General features: G+C 54.2%; 8 protein-coding genes across 8 annotated transcripts; 7 read left to right on the forward strand and 1 right to left on the reverse strand.

Annotated features, from left to right (window-relative positions):
* Window positions 1-264: 264 nt before the first annotated feature.
* PUNSTDRAFT_137903 (uncharacterized protein) lies at window positions 265-1,961 on the forward strand (the record flags this gene model as incomplete). Its single annotated transcript, XM_007387563.1, has 5 exons — window positions 265-498; window positions 560-682; window positions 739-1,019; window positions 1,066-1,197; window positions 1,823-1,961. 5 exons carry the CDS (start codon window positions 265-267, stop codon window positions 1,959-1,961), a joined length of 909 nt encoding a protein of 302 aa, XP_007387625.1.
* Window positions 1,888-4,165, forward strand: PUNSTDRAFT_47043 (uncharacterized protein; the record flags this gene model as incomplete). Its single annotated transcript, XM_007387564.1, has 3 exons — window positions 1,888-3,389; window positions 3,444-3,717; window positions 3,767-4,165. The coding sequence occupies 3 exons, from the start codon at window positions 1,888-1,890 to the stop codon at window positions 4,163-4,165; spliced, it is 2,175 nt and encodes a 724-aa protein (XP_007387626.1).
* A 5,733-nt stretch (window positions 4,166-9,898) lies between these two features.
* PUNSTDRAFT_122519 (uncharacterized protein) lies at window positions 9,899-10,471 on the reverse strand. The gene is made up of 2 exons (XM_007387565.1): window positions 10,439-10,471; window positions 9,899-10,361 (listed from the first exon to the last, which is right to left on the reverse strand). The coding sequence occupies exons 1-2, from the start codon at window positions 10,458-10,460 to the stop codon at window positions 10,144-10,146; spliced, it is 240 nt and encodes a 79-aa protein (XP_007387627.1). The 5' UTR covers window positions 10,461-10,471; the 3' UTR covers window positions 9,899-10,143.
* A 701-nt stretch (window positions 10,472-11,172) lies between these two features.
* PUNSTDRAFT_137906 (alpha/beta-hydrolase) lies at window positions 11,173-13,287 on the forward strand (the record flags this gene model as incomplete). The annotated part of the gene is made up of 10 exons (XM_007387566.1): window positions 11,173-11,558; window positions 11,615-11,705; window positions 11,760-11,858; window positions 11,913-11,992; window positions 12,045-12,391; window positions 12,446-12,687; window positions 12,741-12,834; window positions 12,886-12,997; window positions 13,050-13,202; window positions 13,254-13,287. The coding sequence occupies 10 exons, from the start codon at window positions 11,173-11,175 to the stop codon at window positions 13,285-13,287; spliced, it is 1,638 nt and encodes a 545-aa protein (XP_007387628.1).
* Window positions 13,288-13,796: 509 nt separating this feature from the next.
* Window positions 13,797-15,980, forward strand: PUNSTDRAFT_137907 (alpha/beta-hydrolase; the record flags this gene model as incomplete). The annotated part of the gene is made up of 10 exons (XM_007387567.1): window positions 13,797-14,230; window positions 14,288-14,378; window positions 14,431-14,529; window positions 14,589-14,668; window positions 14,730-15,079; window positions 15,133-15,374; window positions 15,423-15,516; window positions 15,570-15,681; window positions 15,739-15,891; window positions 15,947-15,980. 10 exons carry the CDS (start codon window positions 13,797-13,799, stop codon window positions 15,978-15,980), a joined length of 1,689 nt encoding a protein of 562 aa, XP_007387629.1.
* Window positions 15,981-19,404: 3,424 nt separating this feature from the next.
* PUNSTDRAFT_154828 (uncharacterized protein) lies at window positions 19,405-20,791 on the forward strand (the record flags this gene model as incomplete). The annotated part of the gene is made up of 4 exons (XM_007387658.1): window positions 19,405-19,477; window positions 19,535-19,887; window positions 19,944-20,249; window positions 20,315-20,791. The coding sequence occupies 4 exons, from the start codon at window positions 19,405-19,407 to the stop codon at window positions 20,789-20,791; spliced, it is 1,209 nt and encodes a 402-aa protein (XP_007387720.1).
* A 479-nt stretch (window positions 20,792-21,270) lies between these two features.
* Window positions 21,271-22,014, forward strand: PUNSTDRAFT_32758 (uncharacterized protein; the record flags this gene model as incomplete). The annotated part of the gene is made up of 1 exon (XM_007387568.1): window positions 21,271-22,014. A coding segment is annotated over one exon (744 nt), but the record flags the coding sequence as incomplete, so codon positions are not given.
* Window positions 22,015-22,546: 532 nt separating this feature from the next.
* Window positions 22,547-22,774, forward strand: PUNSTDRAFT_37615 (uncharacterized protein; the record flags this gene model as incomplete). The annotated part of the gene is made up of 1 exon (XM_007387569.1): window positions 22,547-22,774. A coding segment is annotated over one exon (228 nt), but the record flags the coding sequence as incomplete, so codon positions are not given.
* Window positions 22,775-23,440: the final 666 nt, after the last annotated feature.

Below are 23,440 nucleotides of genomic sequence, written 5' to 3' on the forward strand. Positions count from 1 at the left end.
CATCACTTTATTTTGACGGAATGAAGCGCACCGTGCTCTTCCTAGGAAGCTACCCTCAAAGTTTTTTGAGATTTCAGACGAACGGCGCGGATGAACGGTGATGAGACGTGCATCAGAAGAATGAGACAGAAGCAGCGGTTCATCGGTGGCGTCGTCATGGACTTACTGAACTGAAAATTGAGCAAGGAGACGGATTAAGACATAAGTGCAGTTAACAAACCGTGGCAACTGCCCCCCCCTGCTTCACCCTCGTATCACCCTGCTATGTCGAATCCCCCCGTTTGGAACAACGACGAGCGAGCGCTGTTAGGTGATCACTGTCCTGAATATGTGGCCTCTGGAAGCGACAAGCAAGGGTTCTACACTCGCGTTTGGGCCATATATCTCCACAAATTCCCTGTGATGCCTACCGAGGCCAAAATTGCTGAGAGCAGCGGCGATGTCATGAAGGCATTTCGGCACGTAGGTTGTGCTCAACGTCGTGCGCGGAGGCTCGCGGTACGACTTACACTTGACTTTAACACTATATCATTCTGATCAGTGCCGCATTTGATCACAGCAAATGACATACTGGTTCCAGAATAACGGCAACCGTGTTGCTGGCGAACGAGCATCTGGTTTTGGGACTCCCGCCCGCGTTCGAGTGCTCGATCTGTCAAACAAGGATAAGAGAAAACTCCAAGTGAGTATCGTTTGTTATTCGATCCGTGTGGTCTGTTATCTGACAATATGATAAAGCCAGGCCACGCATGGCTCCGCCTCTTTTACGATAAACTGGAGGTGAAGGCATTGTATGATGCGGCATGGGGGGTAGCGCATGGGGCTGGGTGGAGCAAGAAGAAAGAGGTTTCTTTCCGTAACATGTGGGCAGCAGAGCAGCTTGAGAAGGCAGACCCTGAGACGAAGGCACTGGTGGATGAGTACCATGAGAAAGGTCACCTGAAGGACGATGAAGAGCGCTACATTGACGTCGAGCATGGTGACGACGAAGACATGGTTCATGCGAAACGACTCCAAGAGTGAGTATCATATATCCTGGCTTCACTATCTTCTAATACATCTCAGGTATCTCGACAATCTCCCCCATACCCTCAAACACGTCGCAGAAAGCCTTCACAAGCAGACGGGGTGGAACTTTAGTATAACATGTGGGGGTCCTTTGCCTCGGGCCCCGAATGGAGCCGTGAATACGCTGCAGTGAGCGACCTTATTATGATCTGCCGAACGTGTGCTCAATGTCTCTAGCCTGTCTGTCGGGAAATGCAAACAAGGCATGGAGTGGTCGGACTGGAACTCAGAATAGAGCCGTTTGGCAAACGATAAATATCGAAATCCTTGAAACTTTCCCAGCCCCACCTCGATAATTATCCGAAACTTTCTTCCACGAGTTTCGAAACTTCTGTCCAGCGCAACAACCGTTTTTGGGTCAGGTTGCACTGCCACAATTCTGCCATCCATGTTGTACATCGGGTCGCACGTCGTACAACGCGGCGCCAGACCCGTGCGATAGCCTTCATGACTAGCTGTATCATAGACTCTGAGTTAGGGTTGGTAGTTGATGAGTGAAGGTGAGGTCGAAGCTGCAAGGGCGAATGCGCAAGCTCGATGATGGTGACATAAGCGCTGCGCTCGCGTGGCAGGTTTCGATACAATCCCAAAACGTTTCGGGAAAGTTCCGAAACCAAACTTCCGATATTTATCGTTTGCCAAACGGCTCTAATACAAGGAGGACATACAACGGTTTCGCCAGTTCTGCGATGCAACTTTCTGTGAGTTGTTTCAATAGCGGACTCGATTTAAATCTCATAGTATGCATTGATAGCTCCAGCGGAATGTTTGGCGTTAAGTCTCAACCGGACGCCAGCTTCGACATCCATCGCCTCGAATATGACATCAGCTTCGACTTCAACACTGGCCTCAACTTCGTTGCCGGCCTCGAATACGGCGTCTTCCACCGCTGAAACGCCAATGTCAACTTCTACTACAACGGCTTCGACCACGGAAATCGCTGGCTTTGACAATTCCATGCTAGATCCAATGTTGCTGGATATGAAGCTCGTCAGCGACGTCTCCCTCGCGTTTGTTACTGATACGGCAACGTCAATGGTAGATTACTCTACCACTTATCCGTTAGGTACGGCAGCTCCCACAAAAAAGCGTCGTAGGGCACAGAAGGTGTCTGCAAATCACAAGAAGGCAAAATCTCTTTGCAATGCTGCCATTCTTGCCCAAGCAGAGGTCCATAGCTTCGAGTCAGGATCCGATCCTTTCCTCGTGCCATCCGATTCCGCTTCATCCTCCATTTCCCCCACTGTGGCGCAACAGATGCCTTCCACTGCGGTGCCTCCAGTCTCACCCGTTGTACCTCAAGTCCCGCCTGTTGCGGCGCCTCAGGTCCCGCCCGTTGCCGCGTCTCAGGTCCCGCCCATTGCAGCGCCTCAGGTCCCGCCGAGTGTTGCACCCCAGATATCGCCCAGTGTTGCACCCGTTGTCCAGCCCTCTGTCTCGCCCGCCGTGGCACCTCAGATCCCGCCTGCTGCGACACATCAGGCCCTGCCCTCTGCAACGCATCAGGCCCCACCTGTTGCGGCGCCTCAGGTTCCACTTTCCACATCGCCTCAGGTCCCTCTCGGTGTCGCACCTGAGGTTCACCCCGGTGTCGCGCCCAAGGTCGCGCCTGGTGTCGCACCCCAGGCCCCGTCCGATGTCATACCCAAGGACCAGCCCGTTGTCCAGCCCTCTGTCCCGCCGGCAGCGGCGCCTCAGGTCCCGCCCGCTGCGACTCATCAGGTCCTGCCCGCTGCGACTCCGAGTCATCAGGTCCCGCCCGTTGCGGCACCTCAGGTCCCGCTCTCCACATTGCCTCAGGTCCCGTCCGGTGTCGCACCCAGGGTCCCGCCCAGTGTCGCACCTCAGGTCCTGCCCGATGTTGCACCCAAGGTCCAGCCCGTTGTCCAGCCCTCTGTCCCGCCGCCCGTGGCACCTCAGATCCCGCCTGCTGCGACTCATCAGGCCCTGCCCGCTGCGACTTATCAGGACCCGCCCATTGCAGCACCTCAGGTTCCGCTCTCCACATCGCCTCAGGTCCTGCCTGGTGTTCAGCCCGTTGTTTTGCCCTCTGTCTCGCCGACCGCGGTGTCTCCGGTCCCGCCCGCTGCGACACTGCCTCCTGTGACGCATCAGGTCCCGCCCGTTGCGGCGCCTCAGGTCCCGCTCGCTGCAGTGCCTGGGGCACCGCTGCCCCGGAAACGTCTCAATTCTTCTCCGGCCCCAAGCAGCGGGTTTGTAGACCTGGATGACGATGACGATGACGCTAATGCTCCGCCGCTCGGCGTCACCAATGGTGATTTAGAGGAGGAGGAATGCCAAGAGCAGCAAGGCCTCAAACGGTTGGTAGTCTGACAAATCCCGACCGCAATAATCTGCTGATATATCGAGCCCAGTCACCAACAGGCACTCGCTATACCGTCCAGGAAGTCCGAGCGGGTTCGCAAAGCTTCACAGAAGGTGGCAGGCACCGAAAGCATCTCATTGGATGCAAGCCTACCAACTACCGAGCTCGTCAACAATGTTCTACTCGATGACAGTCTTCCGAGCTATTTCACATCTGCGGTTCAGTTCATGGGGTCCCAGGTATATGGCCCTCATGTTGATTTCTTAGAAATGATCAAAGCCTTCATCCTGTTCGAAGCGAAGTCTCAGTTCCTCGCACAGAATGTGAGTCCTCGGGTTTGCTATCAGCATCGTGTCTTATTCGTTCTATCAGTCTCGCACCAAGGCTGTCAATCGACCTAAAATTATCCAGAAATGGATGACGGGCGCGAGACGAGACTTTGCAAGCATGAAGTCGGACGATCCAGCCCGAGATGTCTCAGGATGGTTCTTGTGGTGGGCAACGCTGCAGCCAGCATGGCGCGGTGCTATCATGCCCCATTCTTGCGAACCCCCTCCTGGCGCTCGCTACCCTGACCTCAAAAATGGGCATATGGGTGTTGTCACGGTGGTTTCGTCTCTTGTATGCCTTTACTGGTCAACTGAGGATCAGGAGCTCCGTCAGAAGTTGACCTCGGGTGCCTGTGATGTATGCTGGGCTCTGACAGCTGCAGCACAAGGCATGACTACGAAAAACGATGAAGCAAATGAGAATCAGCCTCCCCGCAAGTAAGTGAGAGCCGTTATATCTGTCGTCCTGGCGTACTAAATCTGTGCCGTCAGGCGCCCTCGCCTGTAACAACACCTAATTTGCATATACAGCATCCGTTTCTACCCCGTGCCGTCAACTTTCATAAGAGTACTCCGGTCTCCATAATTTTAGCATAGGGCTTGATCTTCGCCATAAATAAATATCCAGGCATTGTCTGGTCCATAGTCAATAACACGTTGTATTTAGAATTTCTTGGTCATACAACGATCATATACTGGTCACGAAATACACCAGAAGTATCCCACATACAATCTGATCAGAATCGCGCTTTGAGTCATGGAATAACTCTCGACCCTCCTCAGAAATTTGCTGGGAATTATCGCGCTGGAGAGCTCACGCTCGTCACGATGAATTTGCCTTGCGCTGTTACTGGCGTTTTTCGTCGAGATCGGGTGGAAGCGACGGATGCACCGTCTTCGAGACTTTGCTGGGGGTTATCCACAAAATCGCGCTGACATATCCGGGTCAGTCGCACAAAGTTGCCGGTGTTTATTTCCAAGGACACGTTTGAGCATGAGGTAGATCTTAGAGATTTTGCTAGGGTTTATCAACAAGATCGCGCAGGAGAGCTCAAGCTCACCACGACGAATACTCTCCTGATGTTACTGGCGTTTCTCGTCAACATTTAATGGAAGCCGAGGATAAAGTCTCCTAGATATTTTGCTTGAGTTTATCAACGACATCGCGCTGACGCGCTGACGTCCGGCTGAAGCATGGGGTCCATCCTCTTCGAGATATCGAAGGGGGAGGAGGCGGGATGGTCAAAAATTCCGTGCTTACGAGCTCATTCTCAAGGCAATGAATGACCTCACGCTGTTACTAGAGTTGCTCGTCTAGATCGGATGAATGTGGAGGGTGAATACGTGCATTACACGAAGCTGCCGGCGTTTATTGTCAAGGTCCGGCTCGGGCATGGGATTGTCATTCTGCTGGGGATTATCAATGAGATCGTGCTGGCGATCTGGCTCTCACCATGATAATGGTCTCCCGCTGTTACTGAAGTTTCTCGTCGAGGTCGGCCGGAAGTACAGGATGAATCGTCAAGAGTTTGCTGGGGTTTATCGACGAGGTCACGCCGGGGCGCTCACGTCCATTACGCAAACTGCCGGCGTTTATTGTCAAGGTCCGGCTCGAGCATGGGATCGTTGCTGGGGATTATTAATGAGATTGTGCCGGCGAGCTGACGCTCACCGCTATGAATGCTCTTTGATATTGCTGGTGTTTCTCGTCGAGCACGGATCGGATCATAATGTGTCCGACTCCCACTGCTATCAGTGGAGTTTATGATGAAGGACGTAGTCGCATGTATCCTCTGATGATGCTGGATAATTCATGCCCGATGGCTTCTGGAGTATGTACCAACCTACATCTTAGCGGCGAAATACGAGGCAAGGGATTATATTACGACGTACGTTTTGGGCATAAGTATGGTGGAGACAAGTGCTGCTCATTGTAAAGCGGCGTGTCCAGAGCATCGCGACCATTTGGCAAGCTAGCATCGTACCAGAGGTTTGATAAAAATTTACACGCGTGCTGTGGTTTATACAAGTTGAAAGCAGCCGGACGAGGTCACTAGCACGTGCTGAATGAGTACAGGACTTTATTGCGTAGCGGTGTGATCTCATGTAGCTGCAGTTTATACTGCCTGGGTGTGTGTGCGAAGGCCTGTGCCAGTCCAGGTGCTGGTGCCGCGTTTTATTTGCGAGGTAGGCAAGGCTCAGTTACAGGCGATTTGTGCACGAGGTTGTTACTGCTACAGCAGTAACTTATAGGACTGGATCGGTCACTAGCATTGCTCGGCGAAGCCTATGCGTCCTGTTCTGCCGACGCGTCCCATCCCGCCGACGCCGACGTGTCCCATCTCGGCGAAGCCAATGCTTCCCGTCTCAGCAAAGCCTACGCGCCCCATCCCGCCGACGCGTCCCATCCCGCCGATGCCGACGCGTCTTGTCTCAGCAAAGCCAACGCGCCCCATCCTGCCAACGCGGACACATCGTGTCCCGTCGACGCCAACGCGCTCCGTCCCGCCAACGCCAGCACATCGCATCCCGGCCACGCGCCGGTTACCCCTCCCCTTGGTGTTGCAACTACAACTTCTTCATCCCTGGCTGTCGGGCCCAGTCTCAACCACGATGACCCGTTGAGTGACGATGATGAAGAATATTGGAATGAATTAATGTTACTGGCTGATGCATGGGAAGTTTAAGTAGTGTATCATAAATGTAATCCTACCCTCCTTACCCTGTTACATTAGTGGAATCCACGTAGTTACTTCAAGAGGAGTGGCCCCTATTCAATTTCCCACGGATCACGTGATCCTTGCTTGTCGTTTTTCTGTTATGCCTCTGCTCCGCAAAACAAGAAAATGACAAGCACAAGTCACATGACACCAAGGACCGTGAGAGCAGGCTTGCCTGATCCGGCCAATTTCCTCGGGCGCGGTGAATGGCCGTGTAGAGAGACTCGGCCGAGTCGGCCGGGGGCGAGCCGTCGCGCTCGCACCCGGCCGACACCCAAGCCAAGAGGCTTCACCCATACCTGCCGGTGTCTCTCAACGCGCCGTGGATACACGGGCTGCAGGACCGTAGCCCGCCCAAGAGGAATGTTAAGCGAGCATGGGGCGGGAGGCGGGCATTTAAGCGAGCATCGAGCGGGAGGCGGGCAGTAAGCGAGCAGCGGGCGGAAGGGGAATGTTAAGCGAGAGGCGGGCGGGAGGTGGGCATTTAAGCGAGCGTCAAGCGGGAGGCGGACAGTAAGCGAGAGGCGGGCGGGAGGCAGGCATTTAAGCGAGCGACGGGCGGGAGGGGAATGTTAAGCGAGCGTGGGGCGGGAGGCGGGCATTTAAGCGAGCGTCAAGCGGGAGGCGGACAGTAAGCGAGCGGCGGGCGGGAGGCGGGCATTTAAGCGAGCGACGGGCGGGAGAGGAATGTTAAGCGAGCATCGAGCGGGAGGCGGGCATTTAAGCGAGCGGCGGGCGGGAGGGGAGTGGTAAGCAAGCGTCGGTCATGCAGCAGCCAGGGGCATGAGTGCCGACGCCGTAAGCGAGCGTCGTAGCAAGTCGAAGATGATATCATAGCTCCTTCGGAGGCTCGGACATCGGGGACGGGAGCGATAACCTCCGAGGACGCGATTCACACGTTTTCACCTCCTACGAGCTCCATAAGCGAAGTGTATATCATCCTGAGAATCACGGGAGGAACCATGGGCACAAGCCGAACTCCGCGGCATGTACCAGGCTCCTAAAACCATCCGCTCGTATCGTGTTTTCACTCCTCAATCCTAGTTGCGCACGCGAGGCTGAATCCGAGAGGGATGGGAAGTAGTGACCATATTTGATCTGTATTTGATATGTCTTATGTCAGATCCAAATTCGGATTAGGGGGCTTCCTTTTATATCAGTGGAAAGTGAGGAGTGAACACGATAGAGCGGCTGGCCAAACTCGACATTTCAAATTGCGGCACGTCTCGGCACACCTCAGTTTTCTGATAACCCTCGACCTAGGGTTTTCATTACCGCGCATTGTCCAGCTCTGCAACGCAAGAGGCAGGCGAAGCCCCACTTAGCAACGAGTGCCCTGCTGCAATACCATCACCACCACCCCGCATGTTATATCAACATGGCAGGGCAGTTGCTCGTGCCTTTGGCATCGTGAGGCATTGTCGGCAGTGGATAGTGGCAGTATGCCCTAAAACCATCTTATATATAACATGTGTTGGTACAACAGCGCAGGCAGCTGGTGAAGTGGTTAGCGCGCCGACGTGTGTTTTTGCGCACATGGCAAGGTCGCGAGTTCGAGCCCGAGGCGACGCCTCCGTGCTTACCTTTATCAGTTGCTACCGGAGAGGTGACGAGCGGTTACAGAACATTTTAGACTGCGCTGCATATACCTGTGTGGATGCAGGACCTGAGCCATTCACATGCGAGCATTGATATGCCCTCCCGCCAGAGAACAAGGTTATATTGACGGGGATACCGGCTTCCAACACCGACTAATGGCTTAGGTGTTAACGCGTGTTAGTCGCTGACGAGCTTTTTGTTGGGGTCGCACGTTCGATCCCGAGGCGGGGACTTCCAGTTCCTTTTTTTTTTACCCCCCCCGGCAGTCAACTATTCATCCACTCATGAAGATCAACAGCTCTACAGCTCTATCAGAGGGCAATCCATTTTGTAGTTACAACCTGGGGAACACTTGCTGCATTATCATTCCCAGGAGAGCAGGTGCATACCTAGCAATATATATCCATCACGAAACTAAAACCCTGAGACGAGCAAGAAGGTCAATGTTAGCCGAGACCCTACATTGGGTGGTAACCAGGGCTGCCGAGCTCTTGCCGCAATTTGAAATGTCGAGTTTGGCCAGCCGCTCTATCGTGTTCGCTCCTCACTTTCCACTGATATAACAGGAAATCCCCCTGATGCTGTCTGACGTAATGCATGTCCCTTTATAGCTAGGACTTCCCATGACTGTCTGACATAATGCATATCCAATTATAGCTACAACTTCCCATCCCTCTCGGATTCAGCCTCGCGTGCACAACTAGAATTGAGGAGCGAGAACACGATACGAGCGGATGGTTTTAGGAGCCTGGGCATGTACAAACACCCTGGACAACCCTACCGCAGGCAAAAGCAACGGACCACGACTACTAGCCGTGAAATACGACATCCCAAGGTATCACAAATAGTCGATTATATTGTACAAAGGTTCTTAGCAGCATTGCGTGGCTAAGCACAACATTAACTTCAATCATAAAAAGAAGAGGCAGCCTATCAAGAGGACAGTACACGCATGCCCCCCTGATACCAATCCCGAGTTGTAGTTCATCAACCAGTCGAACTCAAGTCAAACTCCGGCGAGGCGCCCAGAACGCCACACCTACGGAGCAAATGTGGGGTTCTTGCACAGTGCAGGCATATCGCCGGCCCTTGAGCTTTCCCACCGCAGTGACATGTATATATTAGCAACGTTGCGTGTTTCTAGAACATTGCAGTAAGACCGCGAATCGCAGCGTCGGCCCCGTAGGCATCTTCGTATCTGTCAAGTCTGTAATCGGTCCCAGTTGATCAATCGCGGAGATCATTTATCATTTCCTGCCTGACTTTCCCTAGCTTTTATCTCGGTCTAACCGTGCTCGTTCCGCAATAATCTTTGCCGTGATAGCGGGAATACAATTATTGGCGTGGGGTTAATCGGAACCGTTGATGCGGACATGCCTCTGGACGATCTGGTCCCGCGAAGAGAGCGGCCGAGCTTACGAAGAAGAAATCCCCTGCCGCTGCTCAACCCATAACCCCGCGCTGCTAGGGCCGCTGCTCAACCCATGCAACGTGGTTGAATTCCCTGTGCAGATGGACAGAGGACTGGGCACGGCGCGTTCGCCTGAAAATTATCGCCAAGACGACTTCGTCACAAGACGAGCGCTCATTACAACGTAATCAATGAATACGGAGCGCGGAATTATCACGTACCTCGCTCCATCAGCAGAGCGCTCTTCCCCTTCTTACCGAGCCTAATGTAACGTCTTTCGCCTTTGCTTTGCGAGGTATGAAATTGGAAGCTCCGGATCCAGACGAGGTCGCCGGGAGAAGCGTGCTTTTGGACCAATTGTGGGCTTGTTCAGCAGCTGCAGCAGTGCAGCCTGTACCTGTTCCACATGCTCGATCTTCCTTGAAGTGATGCTCCTCATCAAGGGGGCGAGTAACGGCTATCCATAGCGGGCGAGTAACGGCTATCCATAGCGGGCGAAGCCCCTCTGGTGTGACTTCACGGCCCTTCTTGAACGTCTGTCTCCCTCGGGCCTTTACGGCAGAGGCAGACGCGCTGCTATACCCCCCTTGCGAGCTCTCAGATACGGATGTCGAGTACATAAAGGGATGCCGGCATGTGAGGTTACGGCTAGACGAAGCTGATCGGTGGGACAAACAGACTTATTAGGATTCAGGAGTGCAGGACGCCGAGGACGTCTTGAACGTGACGTCGAGATGCATGATGTAGGTGCCTGCGTCGGGGAGCGCCGGACACTGGACGAAGGAGAAGGAGCCGCCTGACGTTCAGTTGGTCATCGTAGGGTCTAGCGGACCCTCGCGTTGACGTAACGCTGGTGCTGGCGCTGCCGTTCGGGACTTGCACCGAGAAAGCATATTTGATGCCGATACCTGTTGGCGCGGGTCAGTATGGTGTGCGCATAGGGCAGGGGTGGAATTTTATGACGGTGAGCAATAGCAGAACTGACCGGAGTCGTTTTTCCATCCCATGCTGGCACTCGAGTTAACCGGCACGATGGTGTTGCGAGTGACGATAACGATCCCTTGCGGTGAATCTTTGAGAGCGCGGATATCGATGAACAGAGGAGGAATAGGTGAACGATGGTGTTGGACGTTGGAAAAGGGTGAGGAGGGGGGTACTGGGGTATTGGCCATTGAGGAGTGTCTGATCCACTCTGACGGCGTTATCAAGGTGATGGGTACATTCGCAGCATCCGGCTGACTGGGCTCCCGAGTCTAACGGTGGTGGTCAAGGAGAACAAGACACGCGACACACCAACTCAATTGTGATGCGCCACTTACAGATTTCTCGAGAACGACGACCGCAACTTCAAGGCCGTCGGCCACCTCTCGTCTTCTCCTTCCCCAGCGACAACGTTTATGGGAATATGACACCGATCTTGCGGCATTCCAACACCTCAGCGACCTCAGCGTTCGTCGGCCTCCCGCCGATCCCGCGTGGCGCTCGTGTCTCGCATCTCATGCAGGGTCGCTGGTCCACATATCTTCCTGACCGATCTATCTCTGGCAACTGGATGCTTTTGCGCACAAGAATAGGCAGCAGTAGCTTCGACGGCTTGAACATGCCTGGATTCTGCAAAACACCTTTCTGTACACGCGCGCGCACCATATGCAAAGGCGAATATAAGGTTGATACAATGACAGGTCTACCTTGAGTGAGGGGTAACCGTTTACTCCAACGATGCTCCGACTGATCTACCACTTGCTCTTTTTATTCGCCTTCCGTAGGCTCTCGTTTGCTCAGGCTGCGCCTACGGTCACGGTGAAGAACGGCACTTACGTCGGCATTGCTCTGCCGTCATTCAACCAGGAGCTCTTTCTGGGTCTACCGTATGCGCAGCAGCCCCTGCCTCCGGACCTGCGCCTACGTCCTCCCCTATCGCTCAACACGTCGTGGACCGGAACGCGGCCCGCCACAGAATATAGTCCGATATGTGTCGGATATCCGGAAGGAGCAACGGACGACGATTTGGGTCTTGATCTGGGCGAGGCGTGCTTGACGTTGAACGTCGTTCGTCCCCAGGGAGTTCAACGGGGCAGCAGCATACCCGTCGTGGTCTGGATCCCGTAAGCCCTGTTATGTAAACGTCCAGTCAAGTTAATGCTTATCTGCTTGGGCGTAGTGGAGGCGGATTCGGTATGGGCGGGAGTGCTGACCCTCGGTATAACGGCACATTCATCGTGCGGCGTAGTGTCGAGATGGAACAACCAATAGTACGCGTCCCTTCCGAAATCCCAAGCGTACGATGAACTCACGCATATATGCAGATCTTCGTCAGCATGAACTACCGCGTCAGCGCCTTCGGCTTCTTGTGGTCGGAGGAAGTTGCTGCAGAAGGTTTGGGCAACATAGGCTTGCTTGACCAGGTACGCATAGCACTTCTTTCGCATTCCGCGGAAACTGACGTACTCCTGTTTTAGTACCTCGCGTTGCGATGGATCCACCAAAATATTGCTGCATTCGGCGGAGATCCGACCAAAGTGACAGCGATGGGCGAGAGGTACGATTGAACCGTATCGCAACCGTGCCCCTCACTGAGCGACACTATACAGCGCCGGGGCAATTTCTGTTTCCCTCCAGATGATGGCGTTCGGCGCGACGTCCACCAACCTCTTCCGCGCCGCTATCCTCGAATCCGGTTCGCCCCCGTCCTGGAACTACCGCACCGCGGAAGAGTTCCAGCCCCAGTTTGACGCCGTCGTCGCCGCCACCGGGTGCACCAACGAAAGTGACGCGATTGCTTGTTTACGGGCAGTGCCACTTCAGACGTTTATTGCCGCGACGAACGTCACGGTTCCTATTCCGTGGGGCCCGGTCATGGACGATGCGTTCTTGAGGGGTAGTCCTACAGCGACGCTCAAGTCCGAAAATTTCATCAAGGTCCCAATATTGCATGGAGGTACGTCGTAGTGCCTTGCTAGTGCATGTGGAAGATGAACAAACCCAAAATCAGCGAACCTGGACGAAGGGGCATACTTCGGACCCAAGGGGATCGATAATGACGCGGCGCTAGAGAGCATCATCGCAAGGACTTATCCTCATCTAACAAACGAGTCGATCAGCAAGATCATGGAGCTATACCCGAATGACCCGTCGATCGGATGCCCATATGACACTGGAGATGGCGTACTCTCGTCGGGTCAGCAAGACAAACGCGCGTTTAGTATATGGGGGGACGTCGTCATGCATGCAGGGGTTAGTAAAGGTTGCATGGTATCGAAGAATCAGGAGTCTCATCTCCTCTGCAGCGCAGGCTTCTAGGAGATAGTATCGCCAAGACGCACGATGTTTTCTCCTACCATTTTGCTCAAATTCCTGATAATGCGACTATAGAAGATGGAGGTTCGTGGTTACAATCTGTTCCCAATCCAAACCTCACCCCGCGAATTCCAGTTCAACACTTCCAGGAGGTCGCCTTCGTGTTCAACAATCCCGGCCCTACGCGCAACCCTTTGTCCACGCGGCTTGGGGACGCGGAGCTGGCAAACCTCATGACGAGCTACTGGTGAGCACTTCGCATTCTCACCTTTTCCACCTTGTTAACCACTCGCTCTCAGGATATCCTTCGTAAACCACTTGGACCCCAATCACAGTGGCATGAAGGGCGCACCTATTTGGCCGAGCTACCGCCAGCAGGCAAAGAATATGGTATTCAAGCGTCAGGGCAGTTTCTTGCAGGACGATGTCTACCGTGCCCTAGGAATCAATTTGTACGTGCAAGAATTGTACCATTCGTATACGCGCTTACAGAATATTGCTAGTCTGAACTCCCTTGAGAGCGAAATGCAACACTGAGCCTCAGGCAGTCGTGCGTACGGAGTTGTTCCTCGTGTCTTAGCGTCAATGAGACCTCCTTGAATCGGACCTGTTTCCTCTTGTTCCCGCCCAATGCCGGGAGCATTGAACAGCAGTTGAAGTAACCTGATCAGCGCAGAATCTGAGAATCCGTCGCCGAAGTCTGGATTGCCTCTATCACGGGAGCAGATGATATCAGGCGGTCCCGATGAGCTTTCAACCAGGAAGTCAGGGTCGCGGAGCACAATGCAGACGATGACACCAGGGTGCAGTGGAGTCCGCTATGATGCACGAAGTTGCGAACTTTGTGTGGGCATACAATACCAAATGCGCCCCAGGGTTTCTCACGTGGCTCACTCCTCAACTTCTTCCACGCTCACCCGTTCAACCTCCATCGTTCATCGGCACCACGCTCCACGACCGTCTGCAGCTTACAGAGCACTTGCATCTTTTGAACCCATGACCGACCATGGCTGGACATCTCTTCGGACAAGAGGGTGTTATGAGGCATGAGTCCATCCCCTCAAACCCTCGCACGAAAATCGATCGTCCCCATGTACAAATACCATCTCGTCGCTCTTGCCGCACTTACCTTCTGCTACGGAGCCATTCCTACAGAAGCTACACCCAGAGCAACAGTCAGGAATGGGACATACGTCGGCTTCTCCCTTCCGTCTTTCGAGCAGGAGCTATTTCTGGGTATGCCGTATGCCCAACAACCCCTGCCGCCGAACCTGCGCCTCCGACCTCCGGTTTCGCTCAATACATCGTGGAACGGCACTCGCAATGCCATGGAATATAGCCCCATATGCATTGGCTACCCGTCCGGTGGCGCCAACGACGATCTCGGGCATGAACTCAGCGAAGCGTGTCTAACCTTGAACATCGTGCGCCCAGCAGGTATTGTACAGGGCAGTAATGTTCCCGTGGTTGTATGGATCTAGTGCGTCACTCTTTATGATTTGTGCAAGATTTCACGTACTGACCACGAACTTTGCAGTGGAGGAGGTTTTCAGATGGGCGGCAGCGCAGATCAGCGCTACAACGGGTCATGGGTCGTTCAACGTAGTGTTGAAATGAAGCAACCTATCGTCGGTGGTTATTCCTTCATCACTGAACCACGCTAATGTTTCGACCCGGCAGATCTTCGCCAGTATCAACTATCGTGTCACTGCCTTCGGGTTCCTGTGGTCTCAGGAGATCGCGGCTGAAGGTGCAGGTAACTTCGGTCTGCTCGATCAGGTGCGCGTGTGAGCTTTCACTCGCCCAAACTGCGCATTCCTCATACTTGCGCTTCACAGCACCTTGCTCTACGCTGGATACATGAGAATATCGATGCATTTGGTGGCGATCCGAGCAAAGTGACTATCATGGGGGAAAGGTACGTTATTTCTGTAGTGGCATCTCTGTGTCGCTCATGCGACAATTATCGCCTGATGTAGCGCCGGCGGGCAGAGCGTTGCTATGCAGCTCTTGGCCTTCGGAGCCAAGACCACCGATCTCTTCCGCGCCGGGATAGCTGAGTCTGGCTCTGCTTCAGGCGTTCAATATCGTACCGCTGCCGAGTACCAGCCGCAGTTCAATTCTGTAGTGAACGCAACTGGCTGCTCTGGCGCTGCAGATGTAGTAGCGTGTTTGCGAAGCGTGCCTGTTGAGACATTCATTGCGGCGACAAATGTCTCCGCACCGATCTCGTGGAGCCCTGTCATCGATGGATCATTCCTCAAGTCTCCACCTACAGCCACCCTCCGGGCAGGAAAAAATTTCATCAAGGTACCGTTCTTAACTGGTGGTGAGTTTGATTTACAATTCTAATAGATATGTTGTGTTAACAACAGTTTTAAGCGAACCTGGATGAAGGTGGGGCGTTCGGGCAGAGAGGCATTGACAACGACACGGCGCTCGTCGATGCACTGCGAAGCTCTTACCCTCATTTGACCAACGAGAGCATCACCACTATCCTGCAGCTATATCCCGACGACCCTTCCATCGGCTGTCCTTACAATACCAGTGACGGGATCCTTTCCACTGGCAGACAAGATAAACGCTCCTTCAGCATCTTCGGTGACACAACAATGCATGCCGGTGTATGTGATCAGTGCTGTTGCCGATCCGCTCTTATTCTTCAGCTACAGCGTCGCTTGTTAGCGCAGAGCATAGCTACAGCGCATGATGTCTTTACCTACCACTTTGCTCAGCCACCTGACAACGCTACGATCGAGGATGGCGGTACTTGATCTCCTGCTTCAGTCACGATATTCCTCTAACAACGTAATGATCAGTATCGCACTTCCAAGAGGTCGCATATGTCTTCAGTAATCCTCTTCCCACCCAGAACCCACTGTCCAAAAGAGCGGGTGATGCTCAACTCGCCAATCTGATGACGAGCTTCTGGTGCGCCCCGTCTTCACGTTATCTCATATCTCTTAACACGAACCGTTCGCGGGGCAGGGTGTCTTTCATCCATAACCTGGATCCGAACTATAGCGATGTCCCGGGCGCACCGCGCTGGCCCAGCTATCGCGAGCATGCACAAAACATTGTCTTTAAGCGACAAGGGAGTTTCGCGCAGAATGACGACTATCGTGCTGAAGGAATCGCCTTGTAAGCACCGTGCTCGAACTACTGCTCGCGCGCTGATATACTCTGTTACTTTCAGTTTGAATACCCTCGAGGGCGAGATGGAACACTGACGTCTTAACAGCTTTTTATATTCGAGATATTCTTCGTGACTTTGATCGTACGCAAGCTCTCGTGACGGGTCCCGAGTTTGACTTTGCCGGTCTTTGCTTTACACAATCCAAGCATTCAACCTTCGCCAGGACTGTATTGACGAAATACGTACTGGACTTCTGATGTGACGTCCGTCTTCGGTTCCCGCAGCTTCGCAAGTCATCGGTTCTTGTTGTTCTGGAAAGTCCGGGCGAGAAGTCATGCAGAACCCCCCTTTCCCGACGGTCGTATTTTACCATTCAACGGAGTTTTCACATTTTTAGACGACCTTGAACCCATGACTTGCATGTAGATGCATCATGCGCTTTACAGGCAATCCTCCGAAACTGTACAAGACGTGCATTTTCTCTATCTCATGCGCATATATGGGCGAAATGTGATCTTTGGATACGATTTGGCACTCCCCCAGCGCCTGGTACTCCTCGATATGATCCCAGTTGTATCAGCATCTGTGTTCGTCGTTCTTGGCGGTTTCGTCTCCGGAATTCATCCCGTCGCTGCCGTGGAGCCTACGGTGACTGTTCTCAACGGATCCTATACGGGAGTGTCAATTCCGTCCTTCAAGCAAGAAATGTTCCTCGGCATACCATATGCTCAGCAGCCTCTGCCACCGCTTCGTCTACGACCTCCTATGTCGCTCAATACCTCTTGGACCGGTAGTAGAAGTGCCGCATCTTTTGGTCCTCCCTGCATCGGATACCCTACCTCGGGAGTATCTGGCGCCCCTGATCTGGAACCGAGCGAGGCTTGTCTGTCTCTCAACGTCGTACGCCCACAGGGTATCGAGGAAGGTAGTGATATCCCTGTGGTCGTCTGGATTTAGTGAGTGGGGTTCAGTAATGACTGACGAAACCGGAGACTGATGTATCCGACAGTGGTGGCGGATTCCAGGCGGGTGGAAGTGCTGATTCGTTGTACAATGGCACGTGGATTGTGCAACGCAGCGTAGATATGGGACAACCAGTGGTGAGATTCATATCGTATCAGCACTTGATATTGCCTAAGCCGATGCCATATTGTGCCAGGTTTTTGCCAGTTTCAACTATCGCGTCACCGCCTTTGGATTCATGTGGTCAACAGAGATAGCTGCCGAAGGTACAGGCAATTTTGGTCTCCTTGATCAAGTGCGACTACCTCGTGCTCGTATCATACGACACGAATCTTACCGTGAAATATCACATTACCCAGTACCTTGCGCTTCGATGGGTTCGCGAAAATATCCGCACATTTGGTGGCGACCCGGACAGAGTAACAATCATGGGAGAAAGGTGCGTCTTGTCGTCATAATATTTCTGTGCATCAATGGATGAATCGATTGCAGTGCTGGCGGTCAAAGCGTCTCCCTTCAGCTACTTGCTTTCGGAAAAATCTCTACAGACCTCTTTCGAGCTGCAATCGCAGAGTCTGGATCACCCCCTGGATTGCAATACCATACCATCGAGGAATTTCGACCCCAGTACGACGCGGCTATTGAAGCCGCCGGGTGCCTCGGTGCTGCCGATTCTTTGGAATGTTTGCGTAGTGTTTCTACGGAACGTTTTGTGTCGGCCACCAATGTCACCACGTCTTTCGCATGGGGTCCTGTCGTAGACGGCAATTTCCTCAAGGCAGGAGTAACGGCTACCATCCGAGCGGGAAACTTCACCAAGGTCCCGCTTCTTACCGGAGGCACGTAGTATGAGATCTCATGGACCTTCACTAGACCTAACGCGCGATGCAGCGAATCTAGACGAAGGTGCCACGTTTGGACCCAAGGGAATTAGTGACGACGCTTCCCTCGCTAATGCACTCGCGTCGGCTTATCCGCACTTGACCAACGATAGTATTAGCAAGATAATGGAGTTCTACCCTAATGACCCGTCTATAGGCTGCCCATTCAACACCGGTGATGGCATACTCGCTACCGGAGCGCAAGACAAGCGCGCATTCAGTATCTGGGGCGACACGAACATGCATGCTGGTGTGCGTAGACGATGTAATCATGCATATCCAAAATTTGAAATATCACTGCTTAGCGTCGCCTATTGGCTCAGAGCATAGCTACAGCACAAGACGTGTACTCTTACCACTTCTCCCAACCACCCGATGGCGCCACCGTTGACGTTGGCGGTAAGCCATTCGGAGTACTCAAACTCGTATTTGTGTTGAAAACCCACCAGTGCAGCACGGTCAAGAAGTTGCGTTCGTCTTCGGCAATCCCTCATTTCTGTCTACTCGAGCCGGAGACGCAGCGCTATCAACATTGATGACTAGCTATTGGTGCGTAGCTTGGCCCTACGCAAAGGTCGCATTCACAACAATGTTGCTTAATAGGATCTCCTTCATCAACACTCTAGACCCCAACCATACCGGCAGTACGTGTATATCAATTCAGGGACATATGTTGTAATGACGTCCATCACAGTCGATGGTGCTCCGCGGTGGCCTAACTACAAAGGAAATCCGAAGAATCTCGTATTCAAACGCCAGGGAAGCTTTGTCGAAGACGACAATTATCGTGCTCAAGGCATAGCATTGTAAGCATTTGCTGACTGTCCTGTGTACAAAAGATATATTGATGGACTCGCTTGAACTAGTCTCAATACGTTGGAAGGCCAGATGCAGCATTGAATGATCGCCGCGATCCTATCTATGCCTTTGAATTCCCGGCCCGTCTCCGTGCCGCCTGTAGGTATTGTTGAGCCGTTCAATACGATGGGTCGTGAGTAAGTCACGAATAGCTCAAGAAACGACTATCAACATCCACAGAAGCACAGCTCCGCGTGCTTCGTTTGGTCCAAAAAGATGATCTCAATTTGAGCGGATCCTGCTGCGCCTTCTTCGATTTTCCGCGATGACGGCATGTGAGCCTCGTGCCTCCTTACCCCCTGCTCCGGATTTCTTGCGTGCTTCTCAATAGAGACGCTGTTCCACCAACCGCGGCACATGGACTCACCTTCTGGGGTCCGACTCGTAGCTGAATGCCTTGAGGACCCGGCTGACCGACTAACGGAGGGCCGTTGATCATCACTTGTATGGTCAACAACCTCATGATCTCCGCTCATCGTATACCGAGCAACTCATGCACTTGTTGGCCGCTTCTGGTCGCTAAGGCAAGGCGTTGGGCGTGTTACGATGGCCGTCGCCCCCTAACCGAGAACCTTGCCAGCGCAAATCGCAAAGGGCCGAGATGGGACCGATCTGTATCAGAGAACCTCAAGGTGAGCGTTCGTATATTGAAACCTCGTGACTTCATCGGACAACCGTCGTACTCTCTATGAAAGGCACATTCGACCCAGCTATGTCTTCCGTGTTCAGCGGCTCCGTCATGGCAGCATAAAAGGGCAGGGGCAACGGTCTCCGACAGCAAGGCCTGCAATCTTCGCTACTGGTGCCGCTGCTAATATGTCCATTCGCCTATTCTCGGTGTTGCTCTTCGCGCTTGTCGCGGTTGCGCGAGGGGTACCTCCCCGAGCAGGCGAGCCACGATAACCTGTTTGTGCATTCAATAATCCTTAACGTGGAAAAGACGCAGACTGCCCGACACCTGCGACCATCCCAGGAATCAACCTCACCACCCTCCCCGACCCCTTCAAGCTCAACGACGGAACCCCCGTCCGCACGAAGGACGACTTCGCGTGCCGCCAAAAACAGATCGCCGCGCTCATCCAAGGGTATGAAGCCGGGTTCCTGCCCGGGAAGCCGGACATCGTGGAGGCCAACTTCACCCAGCGCGGCACTTCGGGCACCCTGAGCGTGACGGCGGGCTTCAGCAACAAGACCATCTCGTTCTCATCTAGCCTGACTTTCCCGTCTGCGACTGCGCCAACCGGAGGTTGGCCACTGCTCATTGCGTACGATGGAGCCAGCATCCCCGTTCCATCTGGTGTAAGTGGGCCGCACTCATGATGCACCGCATCATGGTCCCTGACATCTTCCTACAGGTGGCCACCCTCGTATACAACGTAGACAACATCGGTCAGCAAAATGACCAGAGCAGCCGCGGCGTCGGGTTGTTCTTCCAGCTGTACGGGTCGGACGCGTCCGCATCCGCGATGACGGCCTGGGTGTGGGGCTTGAGCCGGATCATCGATGCGCTCGAGGCAACCCCCAACGCGCATATCAACCTCAACAAGCTGGCCGTGACCGGATGCTCCCGCGATGGCAAGGGCGCGCTGATGGCAGGCGCCTTCGAGCCGCGTATCGCGCTCACCATCCCGCAAGAGTCCGGCTCGGGAGGCGACACATGCGTGAGTACTCGTCTGCCGAGACAGGCGGCGACAAGGAGCAGCGGCTGACTGTGACTTTGATCCAGTGGCGTCTGTCCAAGTTCGAGCAGGACAGCGGCGACGTCGTGCAGGAGGCGGTCGAGATCGTGCAGGAGAACGTCTGGTTCTCGCCCAACTTCACCAACTACGTGCACAACATCTCGACGCTGCCGTACGACCACCACCTGCTCGCGGCGCTCGTCGCACCCCGCGCGCTCATCTCGTTCGAGAATACCGACTTCGAGTGGCTGAGCCCGCTCAGCGCGTGGGGCTGCATGAACGCCGCGCACACCGTGTTCGAGGCGCTCGGCATCCCGGAGAACCACGGATTCCTCCAGCAAGGCGGGCACCAGCACTGCCAATTCCCGAGTAACCAGACAGACCCACTCTTTGCATTCTTCGACAAGTTCATCTTCGGGGAGCAGAACGTCAGCACGGACTTCTTCGCTACGAACGACGTGTTCAACGGGACTGTGTTCAACTCGACGTTCTGGATCGACTGGGAGACGCCGACATTGGACTGATAGGAATATGTGTGACAGGATCAGGTCAGGCCCGGGTAGCACCGACTGTTGTTGTAGTGTATCTGGATTTTAGCGATACAACGTTGCGATTTGCTGCGTGCCCACGACCATAAGGACTGAACAAGGATTGGCTCTTGAGTGGGCGCCCCCAGATGAGCAAGGCGAGTTAGTAATGCAAACGTAGGTGGATGGAAACACGGTCGCCTCAACACATTTGCGTCGAAGTTGAAGGCGAAGACGGAGAGGAACAGAACAAAGGAGCAGTATTCGGTTTTCTGAGACGGAGCGAGGAACGAGCAAAGGCGTGAGAAAGTAGTCTATGCACGAGCGCGATGACGCGGCGGCGGCCCCTCACCCGCTCGCCTCCGACGTCGCCAAGCGCGAGCTGAAGTCCAGCCTCCCGTCGGGCTGCCGATCCCATCTAGCTCGTGTTTTTGATTTTTGTTCGCGCTACTCCCTGCAATACGACAAAAAAAAAAATGCCTCGCATAACTGTGAATCCGCACGAGCAGGTGCCGCCAGACTTCGCAGGGCCAGCTTTCATCCTCGCTCGGGCCGCTATCGCTCAGGCGAACGGAATTACCGAAGAGGAGGCAATCCAGGCACTCACGGACCAGTGGGCCAGCCAGAACAACGCGGAGAAGCAAGCGTGGAACGCGCAGGCAGCAGAAGATCAGGAAGCGGCGGAAACAGCCGAGCGCGAGCGAGCAGAGAGAGCAGAAGCGGAGAGATTGGACGAGGAGAGGGAGGCCGCCAAGACTCGTCCTAAAGCGCCAGTGTACGAGGACAATCAGACGATCGGCGACGACCAAGATCTCCACACCGATTCCGACATTCTCCTCAAGCTGCGCAATTACAAGTACACCGACATGTGGTATCACGGAGCCAACGGCAGAAGACTCGCCACCTCGTGGGCCGTATCCCGCAACGACGACACCATGGTCCTCGCCAAAGAAGGGGAGGGATTGGCAGTAAAGCATTCCTCCACCGCAAAACTCGCGAGGCACTGCGTCCCAGACCGGGATCTGACCTGGGAGCAATTTACAGTCGCGAAAGGGGGGCTTCTCGAGGATATGGCAAGAGTTGGATGGGAGGCGAACGTCATTCATGATTTCGCGCTCCTCTTCTACAAGATGGACGGCCACCGCATCCGCTATCAGCCGTACGGTAACACCTGTTTGCTGATCTACATGGACGAAGTTCGTCGAGGGTGGCACCTCGCGTACGATATGGACAGCAGGAACAAGCCGAGACCGGGGGAGGGTTTGACTTTCAACCCGGGCAATTTCAACGAGGCGCGATTTGCGCGAGTCGTAACGACCTACCTCCAGGAACAAGCTTACGATACGCTAGCCGGTGAGCTCACCCTGCCCTCCTCTTTCGAGACCTTACTCACGTTGTCCTTTCCTTTAACCCTCCCAACCCTGCACCTCGTACACGCAAACACAACGCTCACCGCGTTCATTATCGCAACCCCTTCCCAACGTCGTACCATCACCATGGTCGACGTCAACGCCCGGGCGCATGCACGCACGCGGTCGACGTACGAACGTGCCACCGCACCTCACGCCATGGCGCGCCCGCACGCCCCGCTCGTGCCTTATCGTTGCGACACGGCGATCAGATCTTCGGAATCGACCCCAGGCCCAGCTCGCAGCGCCACTGCGCACAGAGAAAGCCCACGCAGCCAGATCGGGCAGTCCATACGCCCGCCCGGACAGCAGCCGACCCGAGAAGAACCAGAATTTTCGGCAAAGCGCCGGCGCAAACGCCCATTCGCCGTGCGCACTATGCCTTGGGCGATTCTCCCACAACGTCCGCGCCTGCAACTCTCGGAACCTCTGGAGTGGAAAGCGGGCTTACTCCTCGCGCGACGAGCGCGGGTACCTCGTCGGCCCCAACGGCAGCAGCATCTGCACCGATTTCCAAATCGCGCGAGGGTGTCGGTGTACGCACACGCACACCTACCAGCACATTTGCTCCGGATGCAGAGACGCAGGCCACGGAGCTTACAAGTGCCCGCTTGCGCAGGGCCTCTAAGGCGCTCACGCCGTTGCACGCAGCGGGATGGCATCAGCATCTCTCCCGGCACGGCCTCTTGTTCAAATATCCATTCTTGGTGTCATCTATCTTACACGGTTTCGACGCGGGCATCGTGCCCCCTAATACTACCTTTGTGCCCCCTGTCAAGATCAAGATGGAGCTAAGTCCGACGCCGGAGGTGTGACGTCCGGACCTAGCGAGATGATTGTCGGAGTCGGGTCGGAAGAAAGTCGGAGTGAGTCGGAGAATGTCGGAGCAGAGTTTCGGGATTCAAAGAGTGAGTGCGAGTACGGACCAGACTCAAGCTTTAAGACTTGAGTCGCTACGCGCTCTAAGTCCGTGTCGGAGCAGAGGAGTAACTTAGTCGATATTCGAACTAAGGAGTTAGAGTACAGGAGCTAGGAGTTTATATACGCGGAGGCACGGTTCGGAGCTCGTATCGATAGGGAGTTATCGGAACTATGAACCATGTGGAATAAGGAGTTATCGGAACTATGAACCATGTGGAACTGTCAATCGTAAGGACGGAGCATATGGTTACGAAGCTGATAATCGGAGGTAGAATAAGTCCGAAGGGAATATCAAACCGTTAAAGGCATATCGATC

Source organism: Punctularia strigosozonata (genome assembly GCF_000264995.1).
Source record: "Punctularia strigosozonata HHB-11173 SS5 unplaced genomic scaffold PUNSTscaffold_14, whole genome shotgun sequence".
Classification (NCBI taxonomy): Eukaryota; Fungi; Basidiomycota; class Agaricomycetes; order Corticiales; family Punctulariaceae; genus Punctularia; species Punctularia strigosozonata.

What these genes read in the sequence shown, in the direction of transcription:
- PUNSTDRAFT_122519 (XM_007387565.1), bottom strand. Translation starts at nt 10,460, where the DNA reads ATGGGATGGAAAAACGACTCCG. An exon ending in GGGATGGAAAAACGACTCCG is followed by an intron (nt 10,362 to 10,438) that starts GTCAGTTCTGCT and finishes CCGCGCCAACAG; the next exon opens with GTATCGGCATCAAATATGCT.